At 33.8% G+C, this 24,405-nt stretch overlaps 1 protein-coding gene across 1 annotated transcript in view; it reads right to left on the reverse strand.

The window, feature by feature from the left end:
* lrpprc (leucine-rich pentatricopeptide repeat containing) overlaps positions 1-24,405 on the reverse strand; it is a 68,425-nt gene that overhangs the window by 10,915 nt on the left and 33,105 nt on the right. Inside the window, exons 24-32 of the mRNA XM_051126415.1 lie at positions 15,344-15,468; positions 14,591-14,697; positions 7,497-7,565; positions 7,316-7,406; positions 7,089-7,231; positions 6,734-6,911; positions 6,012-6,138; positions 1,642-1,730; positions 1,336-1,537 (exon numbers count right to left, since the gene is read on the reverse strand). Coding sequence (XP_050982372.1) covers positions 1,336-1,537; positions 1,642-1,730; positions 6,012-6,138; positions 6,734-6,911; positions 7,089-7,231; positions 7,316-7,406; positions 7,497-7,565; positions 14,591-14,697; positions 15,344-15,468 — 1,131 coding nt within the window. The remainder of the gene's footprint in view (positions 1-1,335; positions 1,538-1,641; positions 1,731-6,011; positions 6,139-6,733; positions 6,912-7,088; positions 7,232-7,315; positions 7,407-7,496; positions 7,566-14,590; positions 14,698-15,343; positions 15,469-24,405) is intronic.

Raw genomic sequence — 24,405 nt, forward strand, 5'->3', positions numbered from 1 at the left:
CACCAATTTCTAGTCAAGGTCAAACCACTGAAAGGTCACATTTCACGTTATTTACAGAAACAAGGGTGCTTTATTGTTCTTTTCATGAATTTGTTTTCACAAAAACAACCATGAAAAGTTTGTGCGGGTAGAATCTAATCTCACTCGCCAGATAGTCTGCTATTGCTCCCTTTGTTAGAAACACTAAACATGTGGTTCAGAGTTTCCGAGATAACAATACATCTATAATCAAGTCTTTGTTATAGTCAATCACAGTCTTAACCTCTGTGTCATCTGCTTCCCTCCAGCTGCCAGGTATGTGGTGCCAATTTTAGCTGCATTTAATTTAACTGCATCCACTTTAAAAACATCTGAATGACTGCTCATCTCAAGTGTTGTGAGCCGCTTTTGTAGCAGAGCCTCCAGAGTCTTTAAAAAACACTGCACAAATCTTATCGACCCCAAACTTTTGAAGAGTAGAGCTGATTTGACCATTTAATCTACTATCAAGCATAAATTATAATTCAGATCATTCAGAAAATGTAAAAGCAATATCTTTCATCAACAAGCTGCACCATTTCTTTCTTCAGTCAAAATTAAATTGAGATTTATGAGGAAAACATACCAGAAATACTCCATATAATGGACTTCAGTGGGGATCAAGGGGTTGAAGGTCCAAAATGCAGCTTCAAAGGGCACTATACGATCCCAGCCGAGGAATGAGGGTCTTGTCTAGTGAAACGAGCGGCCATTTAAAAAAAAATGCAAATTTATATACTTTTTAACCACAAATGCTTGTCTTGCACTAGCTCGATTTCACGCATTACGTAGTCAGGTCAGTGTTTACAAAGCGAACGTGCAAAGAAAGTCAAACGCCCTTTACTAAAAAAAAAACAAAAAAACAAAACATAAAACAATAATTTCAGATGATTTTGAAGTTGAAAGAGAACTAACCACGTGTGACCTTTCCAACATGAATATGTATTTCAAGAAGTCACAGACGTGCATCGCAGAGCTAGTGCAAGACGAGCAATTGTGGTTAAAAAGTATATACATTTATATATTTTTTAGAAAATTATCGTTTCGCTAGATGAGACTCTTATTCCTCGGCAGGGATCGTGTAGAGCCCTTTGAATCTGCACTGAAACTGCAGTTTGGACCTTCAACCCATTGGCCACCATTGAAGTCCACTATATGGAGAAAAATCCTGGAATATTTTCCTCAAAAACCTTAATTTCTTTTTGACTGAAGAAAGAAAGACATTAACATCTTGGATGACATGGGGGTGAGTAAATGATCAGGAAATTTTACTTTGGAAGTGAACTAATCTCTTAACAAAAAATAAAAAAAACTTACTTTTTAATATGAGAGAGAGCAGTATTGTTGACAAATAGCATGCCGGAGAGGTTGATGGAGCCTAGAGTCTTTACCAAGCCCTCGACTTCCTGGATGCCCTGTGTGTTTCCTTCACTAGCGAGACCCTGGACCAGTCGAGTGAGGGCCAGCTGACTGGGCACCTGGTCAGCCTTTAACATGCCCTTAAGAGTGCCCATGGCATCTGTAAGCAGGGAGAGATCACGTGGTGAGGTTTAATAAAACAAAGCCCTGGAAGAAACTGGGGCGTTCCACAGTAACAGACAATGGATCAACTTTTGTGCTCACCTTTCATCTGGCATCTCTTCACCTGAGAGATGATGAGGAGGTTGTTGGCATTGTCACTTAAACTGAATCCAGAAACACGATCAGTGGCACTGAGAATACAAAAGATGGGTATTTGGTTGAGCACAAGTGTAGTTTACGAAACACCAAATTGTGTTGTGGAATCAGCTGTATTAAAGGAGTTTAATTCCGTAGCAAAAATTTCCAGATAATGTACTCACCCCCTTGTCATCCAAGATCGTAAAGAAATTGTGTTTTTTGAGGAAAACATTTCTGGATTTTTCTCCATATAGTGGACCTCTATAGTGCCTGTAAATCTGAACGTCTAAAATGTAGTTTAAATGCAGCTTCAAAAGGGTCTAAATGATCCCAGCCAAGGAAGAAGGGTCTTATCTAGCGAAACTATTGGTTATTATTATTCTAAAAAAAAATTCAATTTATATATTTTTTTTAACCTCGAATGCTCATCTTCAAGAAAGGGTATGTCGAAAAACTCCCATCTCATTTTCTCTTCAAACTTCAAAATTGTCCCACATCGCTGCAGAAGTACCAACCCAGTGTTTACAAAGTAAATGATCAAGATGATCAAACGACATTTACAAAAAAGGTAAAACAGTGATGTAGGACGATTTTGAAGTTGGAGGAGAAAATGAGATGGGAGTTTTTAGACATACCCTAACTGTATTGACCCGGACTACACAGAGTACAAGCAGAGCTAGGCAAGATGAGCATTTGAGGTTAAAAAGTATATAAATTGTCTTTTTTTTTTTTTTAAATAGAAAATAACCATTCTTCCTAGGCTGGGATCTATGTGAGCCCTTCGAAGCTGCATTTAAACTGCATTTTGGAAGTTCAAACTCGCAGGATATAGAAGTCCACTATATGAAGAGAAATCCAGAAATGTTTTCCTCAAAAAAACAACTTCTTTACGCCTAAAGGAAGAAAGACACGAACATCTTGGATGACAAGGGGGTGAGTAAATTATCTGAAATTTTTTGTTCTGGAAGTGAACTACTCTTTTAATGTGCCATTTCTCCAGTGGTCATTTTAAAATTGTGTGCATGCAGAGACTGAACAAATCCAACAAATCTGGATCTACTCTCCACATTCGTTTTCCCCTCATTCGTCACTTAAACCTCAATCAAAGTCTTCTTTTTTTTTATTACCCTCACTGGCCAGATTAATCCGGCCGCCCAATTGAGCATCAGCCGCGGCTCCTTATCTCAACTGCGACTGGCCAACAGACGCTCACATGCCAGATTGGCCCAGCGACCAGTCGGAGTTACTCTTATCAATCCTAAGAAAATCCTTGTGTCCTTCTCCTTACTCTCGTCTAGTCCTCCAAGTGCTGGACAATCCCATCCCTCGCTTCTCTCTTCCATTCCCAATCCCCTTAATCTGTCCTTAAAGCACCCTGCTAGCCAAGACCAACGTCCTGCCAAACATCTGCGTGAAGTCCACACGCACACATATACCTTATATGCTAGGGATGTAGCGATATCAAAATCTCACGATACGATATTATCGCAACATGAAGCCCACGAAACAATATTTATTGCGATATTACAAAAAAAAAAAAAAAAAGACATTTGAAAGTTAAATTCTTCTATCTAATGCACTTTGAGAGTTCAAAATTAAGAGCTTCAATCCATGTTCTTAGCTAAGAAAACTTGAGTCAGAAAAAAAGTCAGTGAATTGACTTCAGTACCCATTTAAACCACTAGCTGTCAGCAATTTATACTGCACTTTTCAGCTTTTATTTTCATGGAAACAGCAGTAGAGCTTTTATTTTGAAGGAAAACTCCAAATTTGGTGAAAACAGGCTTACAAAAACTTGTCTCACTACAAATCTATAAGGCATTACTGGTGGCCGTTGCGTTCCCAAACATGCGCTAAACTCACAGCACATATAATAAACAAGTTCATTGCATTCACTCTGAATGGAGCTGTTCTGAGGTGCGGAAAACACCGGATCATGAGCTGATCGTCTGAGCGAAGTGTGCGCTTGGCTTTGAAACGCGCAGCGAAAACAGACTTGATGAAGGAAGACCTATATCGTTCCATATCATCATGTGGCCACGATAATATTGAGACAGTTTTGCTGTCGCGAAACCACGATATTGATAATATCATTACATCCCTATTATATGCAATAAACACACGGCATATGGTTTTCAATATATTGGGTAGGTAATCACAGCATGCCTATATACAGCCAGATCACATGGCTATGAGTGTGATATTGCATTTATACAACAGTTCGACGCTGCAAGAGACATCAGAGCCAGCCGCTGAATCTAGATTAAAGGCACAATATGTACGATTTTTTGATGAAAATATCCAAAAACCACTAGAAGTGGACTTGTGTACTTATATTATCCCAAATGTTTCCAAGAATGTTTAAATCCAGAGAAATAAATAATTTAAATAGTTTAATGGGCGCTGTGTCATTGCATTGCGTTTGGAAACGCCAAACCCGCTTTTAATATGTACGCATTTTGTTAGATAAATGTCGAACGCTCAGAGTAGCATGTATAACAACACTTCAACACACTCAAATGTGTCTAGTAGGGTTGTCAAAAGGTACCAGGTTCGGTACTTTCGGTACTGAAATTTTAAAAACATCCATTTCCCGCTCACATTTGAGCGCTGTTGAGCCGATTTTTAAACATCGCTGATTGGCCATAGTGTTCACGCGCTCAACAGACATGACTGTGATTGGCTACAATGATAAGCGCTTCACGCTCCTCACTAAGCGCTCACACATAAGCACAACGGAAGTGCATGAAAGCCGTGTCTGTAAGTGGATCCATCTATATGCAGATGTATTAGGGATCCGCTGATACATCATTGTAGCCAATCACAGCCACGTCTGTTGAGTGCATGAACACTATGGCCAATCAGCGATGTTTAAAAATCGGCACAACAGTGCTCAAATGTGAGCGGGAAATGGATGTTTTTAAAATTTCAGTACCGAAAGTACCAAACCCAGTACCTTTTGACAACTCTAGTGTCTAGTATGATAAAACAGCACCACTTTACCTCACATACAAATGACCACAAAAAACGGAAGCGGTCGACTGTGGCATAATAAAAGCTCTGCTGCTTTCGAGCCGTGTGTCACACTCGTCCTTCATTAGCAATCGCTCCAGCTTCAGCGCATTTAGCTTCCAGTCCCACTCTGCTTCATACTACAGTGATGTTAATAAAACTTTAGTATACAAGCTCATCCATGAACATGATTTCTTGCAGAGTCCCGTCCCGAGTCCCATGAATTGGCTGTGGGATGAAGATGACAACTCCCACGATTCCACACTCAATCACTGCGTCGTAAAACTACGCCTTTGGTTCGTTGTTTGTTTTGAATATGCGCCCTCCAGCGGTGAAAATTACATATTGTGCCTTTAAGGCTGCTCTTGGTAAGTTTACGAGTGCTAAACAGCTGCTGACGCACTGGAGCTCACATCTCCGAAACACTGAAGCAAATTTTTCAAACAGACCTTATCCTTATTAACAAACCGCATATTTAAAGTCTAAACAAGTACATTCTCACCTAAAACAAATGTAACACTACAATCTGTGACACAAAAACAGGATAATTTATAGTATTTTAGTAGATTTGGGTGTCCGCCATGACACTCGCTGTGAGAAATACTGCAAGCGGAGTGATACAAACAGTCAAATTGTTGAAGTTCTGTTATCACTAGAATATTGCACAGCTCTCAGCCAATCAGACTCGAGGACCAGAAAAAACCTGTTGTATACACATATATAAACAGATATAGATATAGATAGAACTTTTAAGGTACCTTTGCAACAACAAAACCCATAGTGTAATAAAGTGGGAATATTCACAAAAAGCCCATGAATAGGGTCAGTTAACACCCACCGCAATGACTATTGCATGATAGCCTGGTACATAAATGTTTCTAAATGCTTCCTGAAAGCATGCACAAGATTATAGTGGTGACAGCTTTCTTGTTCAAGAGGATATATCATCAGACATATAATACGACCTAGTAAAACATCAGAGCTTAATGGATATATCAAAGATCAGCAAAATACTATTACAACACAAAGATATATTACTAATCGGCAAAGGACTGTCCTTTTTGCATCTTGTCAAGCTCTTCTGAGAACTCAGAGATTATCTAGTAACTCTGAAAGGGCTTAAACCATAAAACATGCGTGTGTGTGCGTTCAGCTAGAAGGAGCTTATCAGCATTCATCCGTCTCAGTTCAAGGAGATTTTCTGATACTGCAAAATCGGGTACAATGGCTACGGACCTTAAAACTTGTAATTTAGCAACCTGCCATTTGAAGATCTTAACCATTCTAATGTAGACATATTAGACCGCCACAGACAGACTCACATGTTCTTGACAGCCATGGCATCCTCAATGTTGCCTTTGGCCAACAGGGCTTTGATGAGGGTATCATATGGAGCAGGGCCGAGGACCATGCTCTTGCTATCTGCTTCCTTCAGGATGTCATAGGCCTCTGAGGAACAGAAACAACTGGGTTAAAGACCAAACATAATCTACTCAGACCACTACAGATACTAATGCATATGACTATTCTTTAACTATTCTGAAAATTAATCTTGAGACAATCACTTTAACGTTTATTAAAATGCTACTTTAATGCAATTTTAAAGCAATTTAACCTGACTGACAGCATTGTTTCCACAGTCATCCCAGCAACATATATATATATATATATATATATATATATATATATATATATATATATATACACACACATATATTTATTTATTTTTAATCTGTATATATTTTTTATGTTATTTTATATAAACATTTTATATATATTTGATTTAGATGGTTTCATATTATTTAAACTTTTAGTTTATTTTTATTTTACATTTAATTTTATTTAAAGCTTTTTGCTGTCTAGAGGTTGAAAAATAAAACTACATGTTATTTGGAGGAAAGATGCATGGTGGAAGTGGCCCGTTTCCTTAAACTATTTGTCCTGACAACTCTATTGCTTACCATAGTGATTTAAGTAAAGATAGTTTCATGATGTACTCGCTTATTTGACTTCAAACTAAAAAAAAATTACATGGAGAACTAACCTTCAGCCCTGCCCTTCTTACAAAGAGACAGGACTTTAAGTCTGTAGTCCTCAACCGTGGCCTCTTTAGGGGGTGAAGCAACAACCCTTTTACGAGGGGAAGCCTGAACCACTGGGCTCGGTTTGATCTCTCGCTCCAAGAACATTTCAGGCTGACCTTTGACCTCCTCAAACCACACCTACACATAAAACAGCGACATCAATACACTGTAATGCTTCCTTAAATTCTGGATATTAATTCAAGTTTATTAATTCAAAGCTTTCACCTTGTACAGATATTATTAGAGAAGCAGAACAACAAGGACTGAATGTATCTGAACAAAGAATGTATCTGGGCATTGAGAGGGCTCTTTTACCTCAGGCACCTCGAAAGGCACCTCCTTGTCATTGTTTTTAAGAATATCAGCAAGCAAACGCAGGGTCCTTTCTCTTGGAGCCAGATTCTCTTCTTGCATTTTCATCCAGTTTGCCTCAGCCTTTTGCCAGTCATTGGTCTCCTCTGAAAGAAAAAAAAGTAGTCGTCAGTGTGAAGTCATTACATTCATCCGCTGTTTGCAATCTCAGCTTAACAAACAAGACTTACTGCAGAGGCGGAACAAATAGTGGTACATGTCATCTCGATCACACTCGAACAGCTTGACAGTCATGTCCACCATGTTCTCAAGGGGTTCCATCTGGGGAAAGAGAGATTCAAACAGTGATACACAACTATATTGATCTATAGAAAATCAGTTTTTCAGACAGAACAGCAGAGAAACACTGACCTGTTGGGCTGCGATGCATTTCTCAGCAAACCACTGCAGACGGGTCGGTCGCGCCCTTAGACCAGGAGTCTGCACATGGGTGAAGAAAATGTATGAGATTTCAACAAATTGAACAGACACAAACACTGAACTTATAGCATCAGAGGGTTGATGTGCAGGGAAACAGTGGACATGAACAATCACGAAAAAAAGGAATATTAATTATTAGTTAATACAAAGTATACAAAGTTAAAATATAAATTTCAAACAAAAAAGTCAATACAAAAAAAATCTAGACAAAACCAAACTAAAGCACAAAACACAAAACACTACAAAAACAAAAAGAACAAACAAAACAAACAAAATCAAAACAAACAAAAACAATACAAAAAACACAAACAAAACACCAAACAAAAAAAGCAAACAAAAAACTAAAACAAACAAATCTACAAAACAAAGAACAAACAAAACACTAAACAAAAAGAGCAAACAAAAACAAAAAATGAAACAATAACACTACAAAAATAAGAACAGACAAAAAACAAACAAAAAAAAATCTACAAAATTAACAAAAAAAAAAAAAAAAAAAAAATCAAAAACAACAAAAAAAAACTCTACAAAAACAAAAAGAACAAATAAAATGGCAAACAGAAATGCAAACAAAAACAAACAAAAAAACTACAAAACAACACAAAAAAACAAACAGAAAAAACAAAAACGCAAACAAAAACAAAAAAAACTACAAAAAGATCAATCAAAACAAACAAAAATGCAAACAAAAAACAAAAAACTCGAAAAACAAAAGGACAAACAAAACACCAACCAAAAAAGGAAGCTAAAACAAAACCAAAACAAAACAAAACCAAAATACAACACAAAACAAAAAATACTACAAAAACAAAATTAAAGAACAAACAAAACACCAAACAAAAAAGCAAGCAACAAAAAACCCAAAGCCAAACAAAATTAAAACAAAACAAAACAAAATCTACAAAACACAGAACAAACAAAACACCAAGCAGGAAAAAAACACAAACAAACAAAACCAAAATACAAAACAAAACAAAAACAAACCAAGCAAAAAATTAAAAAAGAGAACAGACAAACAGTGCCAAACAAAAACTAATTAAAAAACTAAAAACAAAGCCAAACAAACCAAACCCAAAACAAACAAATGTAACAAAATTACACAAAATAAAACAATACTGGGGGTAGTATAAACAGACTATTTGATTATTTGATATGAACATGATTATTACTCATATGAGCACTGAATCATGATGTGCTCGTCCACCTACAATAAACGAGAATGTTCACACACACAGAAGCGTGTGCGCGCACACACACACACACACACGCGCGCACACACACACACACACACACACAGATGTCTAAATTCACATTGTCTCTCCTCTTGGAGGATATTGCATCAGCAGCATCCAAACAGAATTACTCTGCAGCAAATCAGCCTCCAGGCCAAGTTCAAAATCACTCCAGCCTTCCTCAAGCCTAATCTGCTTAGCAAATAAGACCAAAATTGAACTGCTACACAGTCCCAGTCTCTTTTGTGTTGCTATAAATGTAGGAGCAGCTCCTGGGGCCTGATGCATAAAGCCCTGCGGGGCAAATCTTCCCTTAAGTAAATCCAGGATGATGAGCACCCCCACCCCTCCAATCTTCCTATATAAGAGAACGAATCAACACACACTCACTAATGCTCACTACACAGCCAATACCCAAAAGAACATTTAGGTCGGATGATTAAGAAAATCTGGACTCTGCAAAGATTTTTTTTTTGACACATCACAGACACATGGACACTAAAAATTGGCAAACTCTAATCTCTATCAAGATAGCCTTATAAAGTCAATAAAAACACTAGAAAATATTAACTAATGACCTGTTTAAGCAATTGTCATTCATTTCTGGTGATATGATCATTTTTACGTCCTGTAGTAAGAAGTTTCTTTAAAGAGAGTAGAAAACATGTCCCGAAAGTCTTACAGAAATGAAACGAAAATTAAAAAGTTTTTTTTTTTTTTTCTGTTTGGTTCTCAACACTGTTATTAAAATTTAGAATATACATCCATATAAACTTCTAGCAAAATAAATAAATACATAAAATACTTTCAGGTAATGTAATGTTGGATAACAGTTTAAAAAAAAAAAAAAAAAAAAAAAAAAAAAGCATCTAATCGTTCTCACCATGAAAAACAAACAAAAATGGTGTATGTATGGCCTTCGCAATGTTACAGTAAACAAAAACTCCCCATTCATTCAGACCTTTGAGCAAAAACACCCCTCATCACGCTGAAGATGCCATCATTCTCTCAAACACAGGTCACACACTCTGAAACACTCACACACGATGTGACAACCATTTTAATTACACCAAAACCTTAACCAGCATTTCACTTAATTACCACCATTATTAATAATCTGACAATTATAGGCAGTACAATCACCTGACCAGCACTCCATCACTGCACTTAAAGTTTCTATTAGAAGTGGAGTAGAGCTCTGTGTCTGCTAATGCTACTTAGATAGCAGTGTTTTTAATTATCCGGCTCTGCATGGAAGAGAGGACGCGTGGAAAACGCTCCACAGAATGAGTGGGGCTTCTGACCTGTCAAGCACAAGGATGCTCAACAAGCCACCATTAAACACCAACTTTTAGAGAGTTTATAGTGGGGGGGATTTAGAGGTATTAAAATATTGTAACGACACCAGGTGTAGAAAGATATGACTGAGGGTTTTGTTTTCAATGACTAATAGCATCTATCTAAAGCAGACCTAATCAGCTTTGATTATACACACCTGACAATCAAGACTTCAGGATGACATAGTATAAATAGCATACAATATTTACTTCAAATAATTAAAATAAAAATAAAACATACTAAAATTCGATACATTTCCAGTAACGGCTAATTGCTATTGATACGGCACATATACCGGTACTTACTTGGCAGCAACCCACCAAAATAAAAGCTTGCCGATTTTTAGGTATGAAAATGATAGAAAAAAAGTAAAAAATATTAGTATTGTATTTTTAAGTGTACCGTAAAATAACTATTTTTATTTAATACTCATTTATTATTGCAAAATATAACAGTATTATCACACTTTACTGTTTTGTTTATTTTTTAATTTTAAACTAAAACTAACAAAGTGCAATGATGCTATTTTAATTATTATTCATTATTTTATTTTTATAGTAATATTTAATGAGTCAAAGAAAAAAAAAAATCAGATACCTACAGAAGACATGCTAAGTCATAACGGTTAATGATCAATGTCAAAATGACCAAAAACCAGTGTTGTTATTGTTATTATATTGCAAATTTAAATCCACTAAAAATGAGTAATTCATAATTGAAATCTTTGGAAAAAAATATAAAAACAAAATATGAATAAAAACTAGTATACCACATAAAAATAAAATTTAAAAGTACAAAAAAATGCAGCTAATTCAAAATATGAATAAAAACTAGTATAGCAGATAAAACTAAAATTAAACTAAAAATATAAAAGAAATATAGCTATTCAACATATGAATAAAAACTAATAAAGCGCACAAAATTAATTTAACTATTATAGCACATAAATGTACAATTAAATGAAAACAAAATCTAAAAAAAAATAGCCAATTTAAAATACAAATAAAAGTACAAGTACAGCACACAATTAAACAAACTAGTGTAAGGCATAAAACTAAAATTTAAATGAAAACTAAAAATATAAAATACAGCTAATTCAAAATATGAATAAAAAGTAGTATAGCACATAAAAATAAAATTATATAAAAAGTAAAAAATAAAAAAATAAAAAATATAAAAATATGAATAAAAACTAGTACAGTACATAAAACCAAAATTAAAATGAAACAAAAAATATAAACAAAATATGAATAAAAACTAGCATAGTAGTACTGCACATAAATAATACTAAAATAAGACTTCCAAATAGCAGCTAATAAGTCATCTGAACAATACACTGGTCTATCAATACTACAAATCAGTCCAATTAACAATGAACATTTCTAATGTTACCCATAACGCAAGTGACTTTTCTTTGAATATTTCTTTATGTATTTCCTTGGTTCAAAACAAGGGACAACAGTCTAACAACATCTAAACTGTCCTGTGTGTTAGTCATGCAACGTGAATGATTTTAAACTCATATGAGACTGGGGGATGTCCTAAGATGGAATAAGAGTAGTAGCGGATTTCAGAAAAATCAAGCAAATACTTTAAGAGGGATTTTAACTTGCATCTCAAATTAACCTCCCAAAACAATGAAAGTCAAAGCTGCTTGAGATCGCTGTATCCTGAGGTGACCACTGATAGCTTATCGGCTAAAGTACTGTCCCAGAGAAATTGCAATGATCGGGTGCATGTACGAAAAATGGAGCCAAATGGCATGCTCTAGATCTGCAGACACTGGATATTTTCTTGGCTAAAAGCCCCTGACTGATGGATCTGCAATATCCAAGCTTAGGCTTATTTTTCATCCATACTGACAACGATACAACAGAATTAGCAGAGACGAGGGTTTGTGGAGGACAAATGCAGAGAGACAAGAAAAAAAGAAAGCTGCACAAAAATAAAACTGCACAGAAAGGTAAAACAACCTTAGACAAAGACTATGCATGATAAACCAGCAAGAAGTGGTTTGACTAGTCCTGACATTTTGCTGTACTCCCACATGGCAGCACTGAGGGAGTTGAGTGGTGTCGTATTAGAGCAGCTGGCTAATTGAACATCTAAATGGCTTTGTCAGAGCTGTTTCGCAGTGGAAGTGTAGACTCATGAGATGCCGTCTTCTCAAAGAACAAGACAGAGCACAGCCTAAAGATATCCCCGAAAGACCCATTCTGGACAAAGCGCTCCAAACACGTCAAGCGTCTCAAAATCAGTTACTTCCCGGACAGAGCGCTCGCCGAAGGGCCTGATGTGAGAACAGAGACATGCTCAATCTCTCCAGACAATTAAAGACGTCTACACACGCATCGAAAATCTATCTGAAATGTGTCTGAAAACTTCACAGTGCTGAGACGGACAAAAAGTCCTGCTGCCAGTTATACTTCCAACAGATTCAATAAAGAGCTCTATAACAGATTTTTCTCCAATGTACATGCATTCTGCATTTCAATTTTTTTTTTTTAAACTGTCTACTAGATAAAATTATTTAGCTGTCTGGCATTGATTAATTTTGATGAAATTTCTTGTGCTGATCTTGGTAACATCAGAAAGAACTGGTTGAAATGTACCATATGCTCCAGAATTTTCCAGCTATTATTGTAAAATTTGTCAGTAAATGAAATATAAAATTTCTTGAAAACATTATGAATATGTATACAGTTATGGCCAAAAACACTTTTGGCTTTGTAGATTTTTCCCCTCAAAAATAATGATAAAATTTCTATTCAAATCTGGAAACTAACCCAAAAAGTTATACAACTTAAAAACAAAAACTATAATAATAATAATAATAATAATAATAAACAAGGCTATAATAATTTTCTGAAAACACAGTATATTTATATATAAATATATGATTTCCATGAAAATCTAGAAATTAAATTGCAAAGTTATGCTTCGGAAACAAAAACTATAAATATATTTAAAAAAATATGATGCAAAATAATGTATAAGACTCTGCAAAACACATTAAAAAATATTTAAATAAATACTTTTAATATATAGTATATATGTATACAATATATGTATACAAAATTATAGATTTTCATTTTTCTCCTCCCAAATAATTTAATGATTTCCATTAAAATCTAGAAGTTAACCTGCAAAATCATACTTAAACAAAAACTATAACTATAATAAAAATTTGAATATAATAAATATAATAAAATTATGATGCAAAAGAATCTGCATGCACACTCAAAAATATTTAAAAAAAAATCCTATAAAAACCTGACAATATTTTAGGCAATATTGTTTAGCAATGCAGTATATTCTATAAACTATAATTATCATTTCTATAGCAACAATCTCTCTATGAATATATTTCCTGAAAACATGTATATATGTGTACAAAATATTTAAAAATAAATGAAACTGAAAACTACACATTTAAAAATAGAAATGTAAAATTATAAACAATCTAAAATGTAAAAAAAAAAAAAGCTTTATTTTATGCATATATTTCATACTTTTCCTGCTATTTTTGCAAAATTGGTCAGTATATAATATAACATATTAACATTTAATATAACATAACATTTCTTGAAAACATATGTATATAGTTATGACCAAAAACACTTTAGGCATTGTAGTTTTTAAAATTTCCTCCCTCCCAAATAAAAAACTATAATAGTTATGATGCAAAATAATATATAAAACTCTGCAAAACATCCTCAAAAATATTTAAAAAAAATAAAACCTACAAATATCAAAAAATACTTTAGGCAATATTTTTTTAGATTAAATATTTGGTAGTCCAGTTTAGTAATATATTCTATAAACAGCTGTAACGATCATTCCTATAGCCTAAATGAGACTCCTATCTCTGCATTAATATATTTCCTGAAAACATATGTAAATATGTGATTTTATATATATATAAATATATATAAAACACATTTAGAAATAAATAAAACTCAAAACAACACATTTAAAAAGAAAAATGTACAATTGTAAACTAAATAAATCAATTCATAAAAAAATCTAAAATGAATATGAAAGAGGCACTTAATTCTTACTTTGTTGTTAACTTTTGTCATCATTTTCTCTTTTAAATGAAAATGGTTTTATCAAGCCAAAGCCTTGTAATGACATTTAATAATAATAGCAGTTGGCGTGAGTGCATTGATTCAATATAGTGACAAACAATATCACAATACTTCAATTTTCCCAGTAAGCTGCGTTTCAAAAACGAGTGGTCTTTGTAGCCGTCATTTTCTCCTTCACACTCACACTCACACTCACACTCGCACACTCTCTCATCCTTTGAAAAATCATTGCACCTATTGTCTTGCATGAATGGCATTAGTGTGGCTTTGGAGGCAATCTAATTTAAAAGTGGAAATATCAGTGTGGCAGTAATTAAAGCTGTTAAATAGCTGTGTGGTTTGAACACAATAACAGCAGTCCCACCTCGATGATTTTGCGTGCCTCCTTGTAGCGGCCCGTTTGCAGGAAGGCAAAGTAAAGGTCGTAGAGCATCATCATCTCACCTCGCTCCTGACTCAGAAACTCCATGACTGTGAAACAAAAGAGAGACCAGGTGAAGAAAGAGTCACATGTTTGAATCAATTACTTTTTAGATTTAATCTGGTTCATATAGCCACCAGTCATACTCCTACATCTCTTTATTTAACAGTATTGCTTAAATGCTATCAGATTTAACAGATGCCTTGTAAAAACTGCCTCTCTCCGTTGGCACTCAATGACATACAGATCTGGACTCTTTGCGTGCCACTTCAGAACAGTCCAGGGAAGCCACAGCAACACAAAGAGGATGAACTCATGCAGGTATATGTACGTTTACGTCTATGAATGGGTTTGCTGTGGCACATGCAGCGTCTCTCAGAGTGCTGGGTCATCGGGGCCGTAAAGTGGCCCTCCAGCGTAGAGGTCTCACTGCCTTAACACTTCAAATCCACTCACCCCCAACACACAGCGCACTTAACCCCTCCACTAACCCTGACAAAGACAGAGACTATTGAAACCACCATCATCTAGGTTGTCCAACCTGCCCTTTAGTGGGTGGCACTCTCGAAAACACCGAACACACAATTTCTACATATGACAGCCGATCAGAACACGCACTGACAAACTACTTGTGACTAACAAGTGACACACAGAAATGTAATTAATGTGCTGTATGCGTGTGTGGGTGTTACACACCTTTCTGTAATAGCTCGGCATCTCCTTTTTCCACCAGGCCGCAGATGAGGTCGTGGATTTTGGGCATCTGGTTGTATTGTTTATGGACCTCCACAGTGGCATCGAATGCACCAGCATAGTTCCCACTGTAGAAAAACATGACATATTACACCAAAACAGCACCAAGCATGTGTTGGTATCAAATATTCATGCTGAAGCATTTTTTATTGTGGTATTATTATGGTATTGTATTTCACTACAAAACAGGCTTAAAGTTTACAATTTTGCTGTTCTTACTTTTTTAAACACCAAACTACACTTTAAAATTAAATCATCAAAGAAAAGAACTTTGAAATGCAAATAAAAAAATCTAAAACATTAAATTAAAAGAATTGTATACAGATAATGAAAAAAAGTGATGACTATGGTGTAAAAAAACACAAACTTTAAAAAAACTAATAAAAAAACCCCCAAAACAAAACAGCACTGGTCAAAATCAAAGCCAAAAGTAAATAAAAAAAAAAAAAAAAAAAACAAAATTAAATTAATTGACAAAGTAAATAAATAAATAAAACATCGAAATAAATAAACATTTATATATATATATATATATATATATATATATATATATAAACAAATGAACACTAAAAAATGAAATATTTAAAAATACATATAAAATTAAATGGTCACTTTGTCTTAACCACAAATGGCACTGATCAAAATCTACTCTTTAAACACCAAACTATTTAAAATTAATAGACCACAAAGTAAATTAAATTAAATTACATAATAAAATAAATAAATACAAAATAAAATATCAAAACAAACAAATAAACAAAATATCAAAATAAATAAATAAAAATACAATATCAAAATAAATAAAACATTTACATATATACAAAAAATGAACAGTAAATAAAAAACTAAAAAAAAATTACGTTAGATAAATTATAAATAAAATAAAAATAAATAAAATATAAAAAATAAACAAATAAAATATCAAAATAACTAAAACATTTACATATATACAAAAAATGAACACTACAAAATGAAATATTTTAAAATACATAAAAATAAAATAAATATATAAAGTTAAATGGTCACTATATCTTAAGCACAAACATTTAAAACAAACAGCACTTTTTTAACATCAAATTGCCCTTTTAAAATGAATAGATAAAAAGTAAATAAAAAATATTAAATATCGTAAATGAATAAAATTACAAAATAAATAAATACAATATCAAAATAAATAAATAAATAAAAATTTATACATACAAAAAATGAACACTAAAATGTATTTATTTTAAAATATATATATAAGGTTAAATGGTCACATCTGTAAATTAGTGAAGAGAATTTGAAAAAATAAACAAAAAATAGCAATTAAATATAAAATTAAGTTATAAATATATAACAAATATATAAATTATAAATATATAAAACAAATATATAAATAAAGTTAACTTTATATTTATTTTTAACTCGTCACAAACTACTTTGTTGTTCTTAATTTTCAAGTTACAGTTACTTATACTTACTTTACTTACTATACTTACTAAATTTACTTTAAATAAAAGAACACAATTTTAAAAAAACCAAGCATAATTAAAAAACTAGCAAATAAATATGTAAATAAAAAATGCATTAAATAAATATGTGCAACAAAGGTCTTTAGCTTCTTGCAACTTCCTGTGGCTCCCGGCTTCCTCTACAGCCCCCGAGTGCCCTCACCCCCAACCGGGCCGCTTGGCAGAATATGGCAACAAAATTAGATCTGCTCTCTCCCCTCTCTCACATCTTCTTGCCTCTCTTCCTCCCTCTCTCTACCCCTTTCTAACAAAGAGCTCAGTGCCGGGGCTGACAGAGGCCTGACAGAGGAATAAAGCAAAGGAATAGACGAGAAAAACACCACTCCAATCACTCTATTGTGACTGCAGTGGCAGCCATCGAGTGATTGGGTAATTACCACGCCAATCACACAGAGGTCAAAGCAGATAGGGCACCGGCAGGAGGGGCGGGTGCGGAGGGAAAGTGAACCGGTGGGGTTTTAACAGGTGTAATTTCACTAGTGTTTTCAACCCCGGAGATTATACAGTCAGAGAAGGGATATGTGCTTTAGAGAGAGGTGACCTTGGAAGGTGGGTTGAACGCGAGGAGGCGAGGAGGGGGGCGTGAGGGAGATGGACAAAAAAACAGGCCAGTGATTGAGCCGGAACGTGACGCCAGCTCTTAGGCAATCGCACTTAATTGGAATGAAGAGCGACAATATTATTCATCAAGCGGGAGTCAAGAGCCAATTCGAACACACGCTGGATGATTGCGCAATGCACTTGAGTGAGAGTGAGGGAGAATTTGGACAGTGTTTCATTTGATTAAGGCCCGTGTAAAAAAGCAAAGGGGGAGAGAGTGATAAAGAACAGAGACATTCGTCATTCAACTCTATAATTTGGAATTTCAAATTTGTTTTGAGATTTTTGTCACAAATCACTGATTGTGAATCACAGGCTTGTTAGTTGCAGAATTTCTTATTCAATAAATACAGGCCCCAAAAAACTGTATGAGAAAACAAACCAAGTGACATCTCTAAACAAATGATGCTACAGAATTTCTCAGAACTGACTGTTTTTAATCAAAACAGACAATATATCTACTGCTTTACAATCTAATAAACTTTTCTGTGAAATGTTTTGCTTTTAAAGTGGGCTTATGCTTTAAAAAGAAATAAGCCTTGGTTTCATATTTTGTTTAGACATTCATAAAGTGTTGCTTTTTGGTGACAGTGAATATTTTGGAATAATGTACAGTCAGAGTCGCTTATGGCAAAGCTGGTTTATTTTTCCATATTGGCTAGCTGACTGTACATTATCTCATGTATTACATGGCTACTTATCAAATAAGAAATAACATAAAACGCACATTTGAAGTAAATTTACTTCATTAAAAAGTGGCCATGGCAAGAAATTAGGAAGTCTGTTACCTTGAAAAACAAGGTACAAATACAGCTGACCACAGAAAGAAATGAAATCTAACCAATATATCAATTCAAGAGCAATTAATGTAATAAAAAAAGTAAAATAAGTAAATAATAATAATTTAAAATATTCACTTATTCTAGTATTTGACTGTAAATGCTTGCTACCCCTGGGAAAACTGAAAATATGGATTTTATTAATATTATTAGATTTTAATTTAATTTAAAATATTTATCACAGAAAGAAGTGTTTAACCTAATTCATGTAATACAAAAGTAAAATAAGAAAAAAATTTTTTTTTTAAATATTTGCTTATTCCAGCATATGACTGTAAATGCTTGCTACCTCGGGGAAAACTGGAAATATGAATTATATAAATATTATTACAATTTAATTTAATTAAAAAAAAAAAAAAATTACCCCAGAAAGAAGTGTTTACTCAGTCTAACCAATCTAATTCAAGAGTAATGAATGTAATACATGTAATAACAATTGTAAAATAAGAAAAAAAAACATTAATTTAATTTAAAACACTCACTTATTCCAGTATTTGACTGTAAATACTTGCTACCCATGGGAAAACTGGAAATATTAATTATAGAAACATTATAATTTCATTTTTATTTAAAATATTTACCACAGAAATAAACTAATTTAACCAATTGAATTCAAAAGTAAAATAATAACTTATAATAAAAAAACATAAAAAAAAAAAATTTAATTTAATATTTAATTAAATTTAAAATATTTGCCATAGAAAAAAGAAAAGTGTTTACCTAATTAATGTAATAAAGTAAAAATTAATATATTCACTTATTCCAGTATTTGATTGTGAATGCTTGCTATCCCAGAGAAAACTAAAAATATATTATATAAATATTATTTCAATTTAAAAAGAACTGTTTTCTATTTTAATATTATAATATATAAAAATATTATAAAATATATTTAATATTTTAATATTTATTCATGTGGTGGCAAAGCTGAATTTTCAGCATAATTACTTCAGTCTTCAGTGTCACATAATGCTTCAGAAATCATTCTGATTTGCTGACTTGCTGCTCAAGAAACATTTCTAATTATCAAAGTTCAAAACAGCTGACATTTTAGCATAAAACATTTATCCTAACATTTTAGCATAAAACAGGATTTAAAGGATTTTTTGGTCACAATGTAGAAGTTTTTACTGTCCCATTTGACCTTTTTAATGCATGCTTGCTAAAAATATATCTATTTTTAAGAAAACCTATTATGCTCCTTTTTACAATATTTAATAGAAGTCTCAGGTGTCCCCAGAAAGTGTCCGTTGAGTTTCAGCTCAAAATACCCAACAGATCATTTATTATATCATTTTGAAACTGTCCACTTTGAGTGGAAGCATAAACACACTGTTTTCGTGCATGTCTCTTTAAATGCAAATGACCTACTGCTCCCCGCCCCCTTTTCCCGCAACAGGGCTGCACCTTTACAGCTCATACCTCAGATACTCTGCCAAAAAACATCTATTTGGTTTCAATTATCACGTCTCTCATGCTGAAATCATGCGTTTAAAGCCATATCAGTTTAAACTTCTGATCTAGGGTTTTCTGAGCACACACATCTGAAGGACACACACAGAAAGCGGCTGTCAAATGGGATGTGAGTACTAAACTAGCTCTCCTTCATGTCTTATTGTTTATAAACTCTCAAATATATTCAATTTTACGTTAAAAACACACAAAACTCAGTCGGTCATGTCTGTGAAGGTAAACAGCTGGGAAAGAAATGGCATGTTCATATTAGATCTGTGTGACAGCAGTGTAATACACAGGAAATAAATCAGTAAATCTACCGCTCACTTGTCTCCTCTTAGGCTGGGACTCTAAATAGTGCTTTGTACTAGAGCCCTGCATTTTACCCCGACTTTTTTAGGCCCCTAGGGCCAGGCTTTGGGTCAATTTTCACGTCAAAGTTCAGTGGCCGGGCATCTTTGTGTTTTTTGTTTGCGATTTGTTTTATTTCTTTAATTAATCATTTACAGCTTTCTATATTCACACATATACACATATTTATCATGTCCGTGAGGCATGTATTCGCTAAGTTTGGGTTCATTTTTGTGAAGCGCTTCTGTTCAAGAACGAGACGGCAGAAATCGCATCACGTTTATTTGCTTTATTTTATAAAAGCACTGTTTGTAATGTTTTGTCGATATTGTGAGTGCACACAAATAAAAGTAGACCCTTTACAGTTCCGAATGATGTATTGCTCTTAACTTTGTGAGCAAAAATGATGGATAATTTATACTAACATTGTTTTATACTTGAACTGTTTTATAGCTATAGATTTTATTTTATGCAAGTCGTGATGATTTGAGAAGGCAAACTGATCAAGCTGAACAGTCCTTTGCTGGCCGTTTTAAAAAACAAAAACTTACATTTAACGAACAAAAAATGCTCCAAATGTTTTTCTAAATTACTAAAACATTGAAACTAAATATAATCACTTTGCCATTAAATACAAAACATAACTATTTTAATAGCTGAAACAGTAGTATAAGCCGTTTTGGGAGAAGGAGGAAAAAAGACAGGGTCGGGTCGGACTCGGGCCGAGAATTCTGATAAGATGTTGGACAAGGGGCGGGCTAGGGCCTGAGCCTCTCGGACCAGGACCGGGCTAGGGCCTATATTTGATGCCCGTGCATGCTTTGCTTGAACTTTTGTCATGGTGTTAAAACTGGCACACCGTTGACGCTTGGGAAAACGAAATAACGGTGCTGTGAGTGGAAATGTGCAGATTAAGGGGCGGTAATATTATAATAATATCCCGTTCCTACGTCACGAGGGGGAGCCAAATCTGTTTTTTCACAAAAGGCTTACCAAAACAAAGTTATTGGGTTGTCCTTTTGGTAGATTACAGCACTTAAACATGGAAAATGTCAGATTTTCATGACTCACCTTTAATATCTTGCTGATTCCAAAAAATACCTTCATGAACTGTAAAATAACACAATCCAGCAAACAAAAGGTAGGAAATATTTGTAATCTTCACCTGACGTTGGAGCATTCTCAGATTATAAAAACAGAAGCCAGCACTGAAAACAAACCCAAACTCAAACAAACTTCTAAACTGTTGTTTTTACTGACAAGTCCTGATGGAAGCAGAAACTCCTTGAACTACATTTATTCAGAATGCCACTCGAATATGATGTGCCACAGATGTTACGCTTCCCAGCCCCCAGAGCACAACCAGCATAAAACCAGAAGACTTCTTCACAATTCCCATCAATATGAGACGAGTCGTCCACGACGGCAATTACCCCACCCCCTCCTTCAAAACCCAACCCCCCTTCTCCACCCTCGCCTAACTAAGCCCCCCAAAAAAGAATTAACCATGTTGAAGGCTTCATAATTTCCCCGGATACAATTTAGCTGTCAGTGGCGCTCAGGCTTACTGCAACATGTTCCTCTTAATGTCACTAACTTTGCATGTCAAGCACTTTCCAGCCAATTAAGTTGAAGGAGAATAAAAAAAGCCAATGCGAGTGCTTTGCGCGAGGAACCTGAAGGATTAGACAAGAAAGCTAATTTCATCCACCCCTCTTCTGAACCTCCTCTTCTTGTGACACTCTCCCTACATCCCTGACTCCCATCTCTTTTGTTACCGAGATTGGCACCCATGTTATCACCCTTTCCACTTTTAAAAGAGAACGACTGCTTATTTCTTTTTTCCTTCACATTGAAGTCCATGCGTATTGGTAGGCTTAATGCTCCAAGGAATCGAATACATCTATCAAACACGAAACTACAAATACAGCAATGATTTTTAAATGTGAACGGTCCCGCTTTAAACTTTCCAGAAACCGTCCTTCCTCTCTATATGCGAGTGACGCAGTTCAAAACATCTGACAGCCTGCGACATCCCCTCCCTCCTTTTTAGAGCTCCTGTCTCTCCAAAAATCCCCTCCACAAAAAAGTTCTGGCAATTCCCTTTGTTAGGCTCATTAGAGACCGAGGATACGGATCGGGAGCGGCGGCTGCTGTTGTCGTGGAGACGGGCTGACGGCTGTCAGAGTTAATCCCATAGAGAAGTGTTCATTAAGTCATTACAGTTGACACGCTGACGAGACACTGACACACACCGCTTTGTCCTCTTTAGCGCAGCCCGGACCAAAGAGGAGACAGAGACGAGTGGAGAGAGATGGATGAGGGTAGAACGGAGAGAACGCTGGAGAAGATAAAAAAAGACGTTTATGGCAGCGGTGCCAAGCTCATTTTAGGTCGAAAGGCCGGACTGGACAAAACATCACCTTATTTGGTTTTTATGGTGTATCCTTGGTGTGTATATGCACAGCAAATGCACAGTTTAAGTCCTGATTCAACTATATGCTGCTTTGGGCAAAAAAAAAAAAAAAATTTACTAGTAATATGTGACCCTGGAGCACAAAATCAGTCATAAGGGTCAATTTTTTGAAACTGAGATTTATACATCATCTGATAGCTGAATAAATTTTCCATTGATGTATGATTTGTTAGGATAGGACAATATTTGGTGGAGATACAACTATTTGAAAATCTGAAATCTGAGGGTGCAAAAAAAAAATAAAAAATATTGAGAAAAATCCCCTTTAAAGTTGTCCAAATAAAGATCTTAGCAATGCATATTACTGATCAAAAATTAAGTTTTGATATATTTACAGTAGGAAATTTACAAAATATCTTCATGGAACATGATCTTTACTTAATATCCTAATGATTTTTGACATAAAAATCGATAATTTTGACCCACACAATATACTTTTGGTTATTGATACAAATATACCCATTCTACTTGCGACTGGTTTTGTGGTCTAGGGCCACATATCGTTAACTAATTCTTTTGACTACACTGAAATACAAAATTACTGACAACAACAATAATAATAATAATAAATAAATAAATAAATTTTAATAAGCAGTCCTAAACAAACAATAACACAGTTTATGGTTTATATTTTAACACAGAAAATAATTAAGAACTAAAAATAATTCAAACATAATTATAATAAATAAAATAAAAATTATAACAACAATAACAATAATAATAATAATAATATGATTAATAATAATAATAATAATAAATATTATTAATAATAATAAATAGTAAAATAATAAGTAAAAACAATAAATAAAAATGGTAACAGTTTTCAATAGTTCATTAGTTAACACTAGGTAACTACATTAGTTAATATGAACTAAGAATGAACAATACTACAGCATTTAATAATCTTAATGTTAACTAATGTTAATTTCAGCATTTACTAATGCATTATTAAAATCACAAGTTGTTTGACAGTTTATGCACTGTGAACTAACAAACAATGAACGACTGTATTTTTATTAACTAACTAAAATAGTGCAATAAATGTATTGTTCATTGTTCGTTTGTTAGTTAATACATTAACTAAAGTTAATAAATGACACCTTATTGTAAAGTGTTACCAAAAAAAAAAAATAATAATACATTTAAAAAAAAAAAAATCCAAAAATAAATAAACATAATTATTAAAATAAAAAAAAAAAAATCTAATTAATAACTATAAATAAAACACCAATTAAAAATTTGCTTCCAAGTCGAACTCCAACAACGCTTAATTAGTATTAATTATTACCGTATATCTAATATGTTTATCTGCCAAGAGAACAATCCAAGAGTTGTTACTGTTAAAAGTAAACTAAAAGTTAAAACTAAATTTATTAAAATGGTTTTTAAAATCTGAGGTAAAGCTGAAACGAAATAAAACAAATATCAAACAATAAAGCATCTAAAAAAACAAAATTAGAAATGCTGCCTTGGGAACTAACTGAAAAAAGCTAACAAAATCTAAAACTGAAAAAAAAATATATATATATTAAACCTAAATAGGAATATTTAAAAACAATAAAACTGGTAACACTTTACAACAAGGCGTCACCTTACTGTAACATGAATGAACAATGAGCAATGCATTTATTACACTACTTATTCATCTTTGTTGTAAGGTTTAATGTTAGTTAATAAAAATACACATTCATTGTTTGTTCATGTTAGTTCACAGTGCATTAACTAATGTTAAACACAACTTGTGATTTTATTAATGCATTAGTAAATTCT

This window comes from Labeo rohita, chromosome 13, assembly GCF_022985175.1.
Source record: "Labeo rohita strain BAU-BD-2019 chromosome 13, IGBB_LRoh.1.0, whole genome shotgun sequence".
Classification (NCBI taxonomy): domain Eukaryota; kingdom Metazoa; phylum Chordata; class Actinopteri; order Cypriniformes; family Cyprinidae; genus Labeo; species Labeo rohita.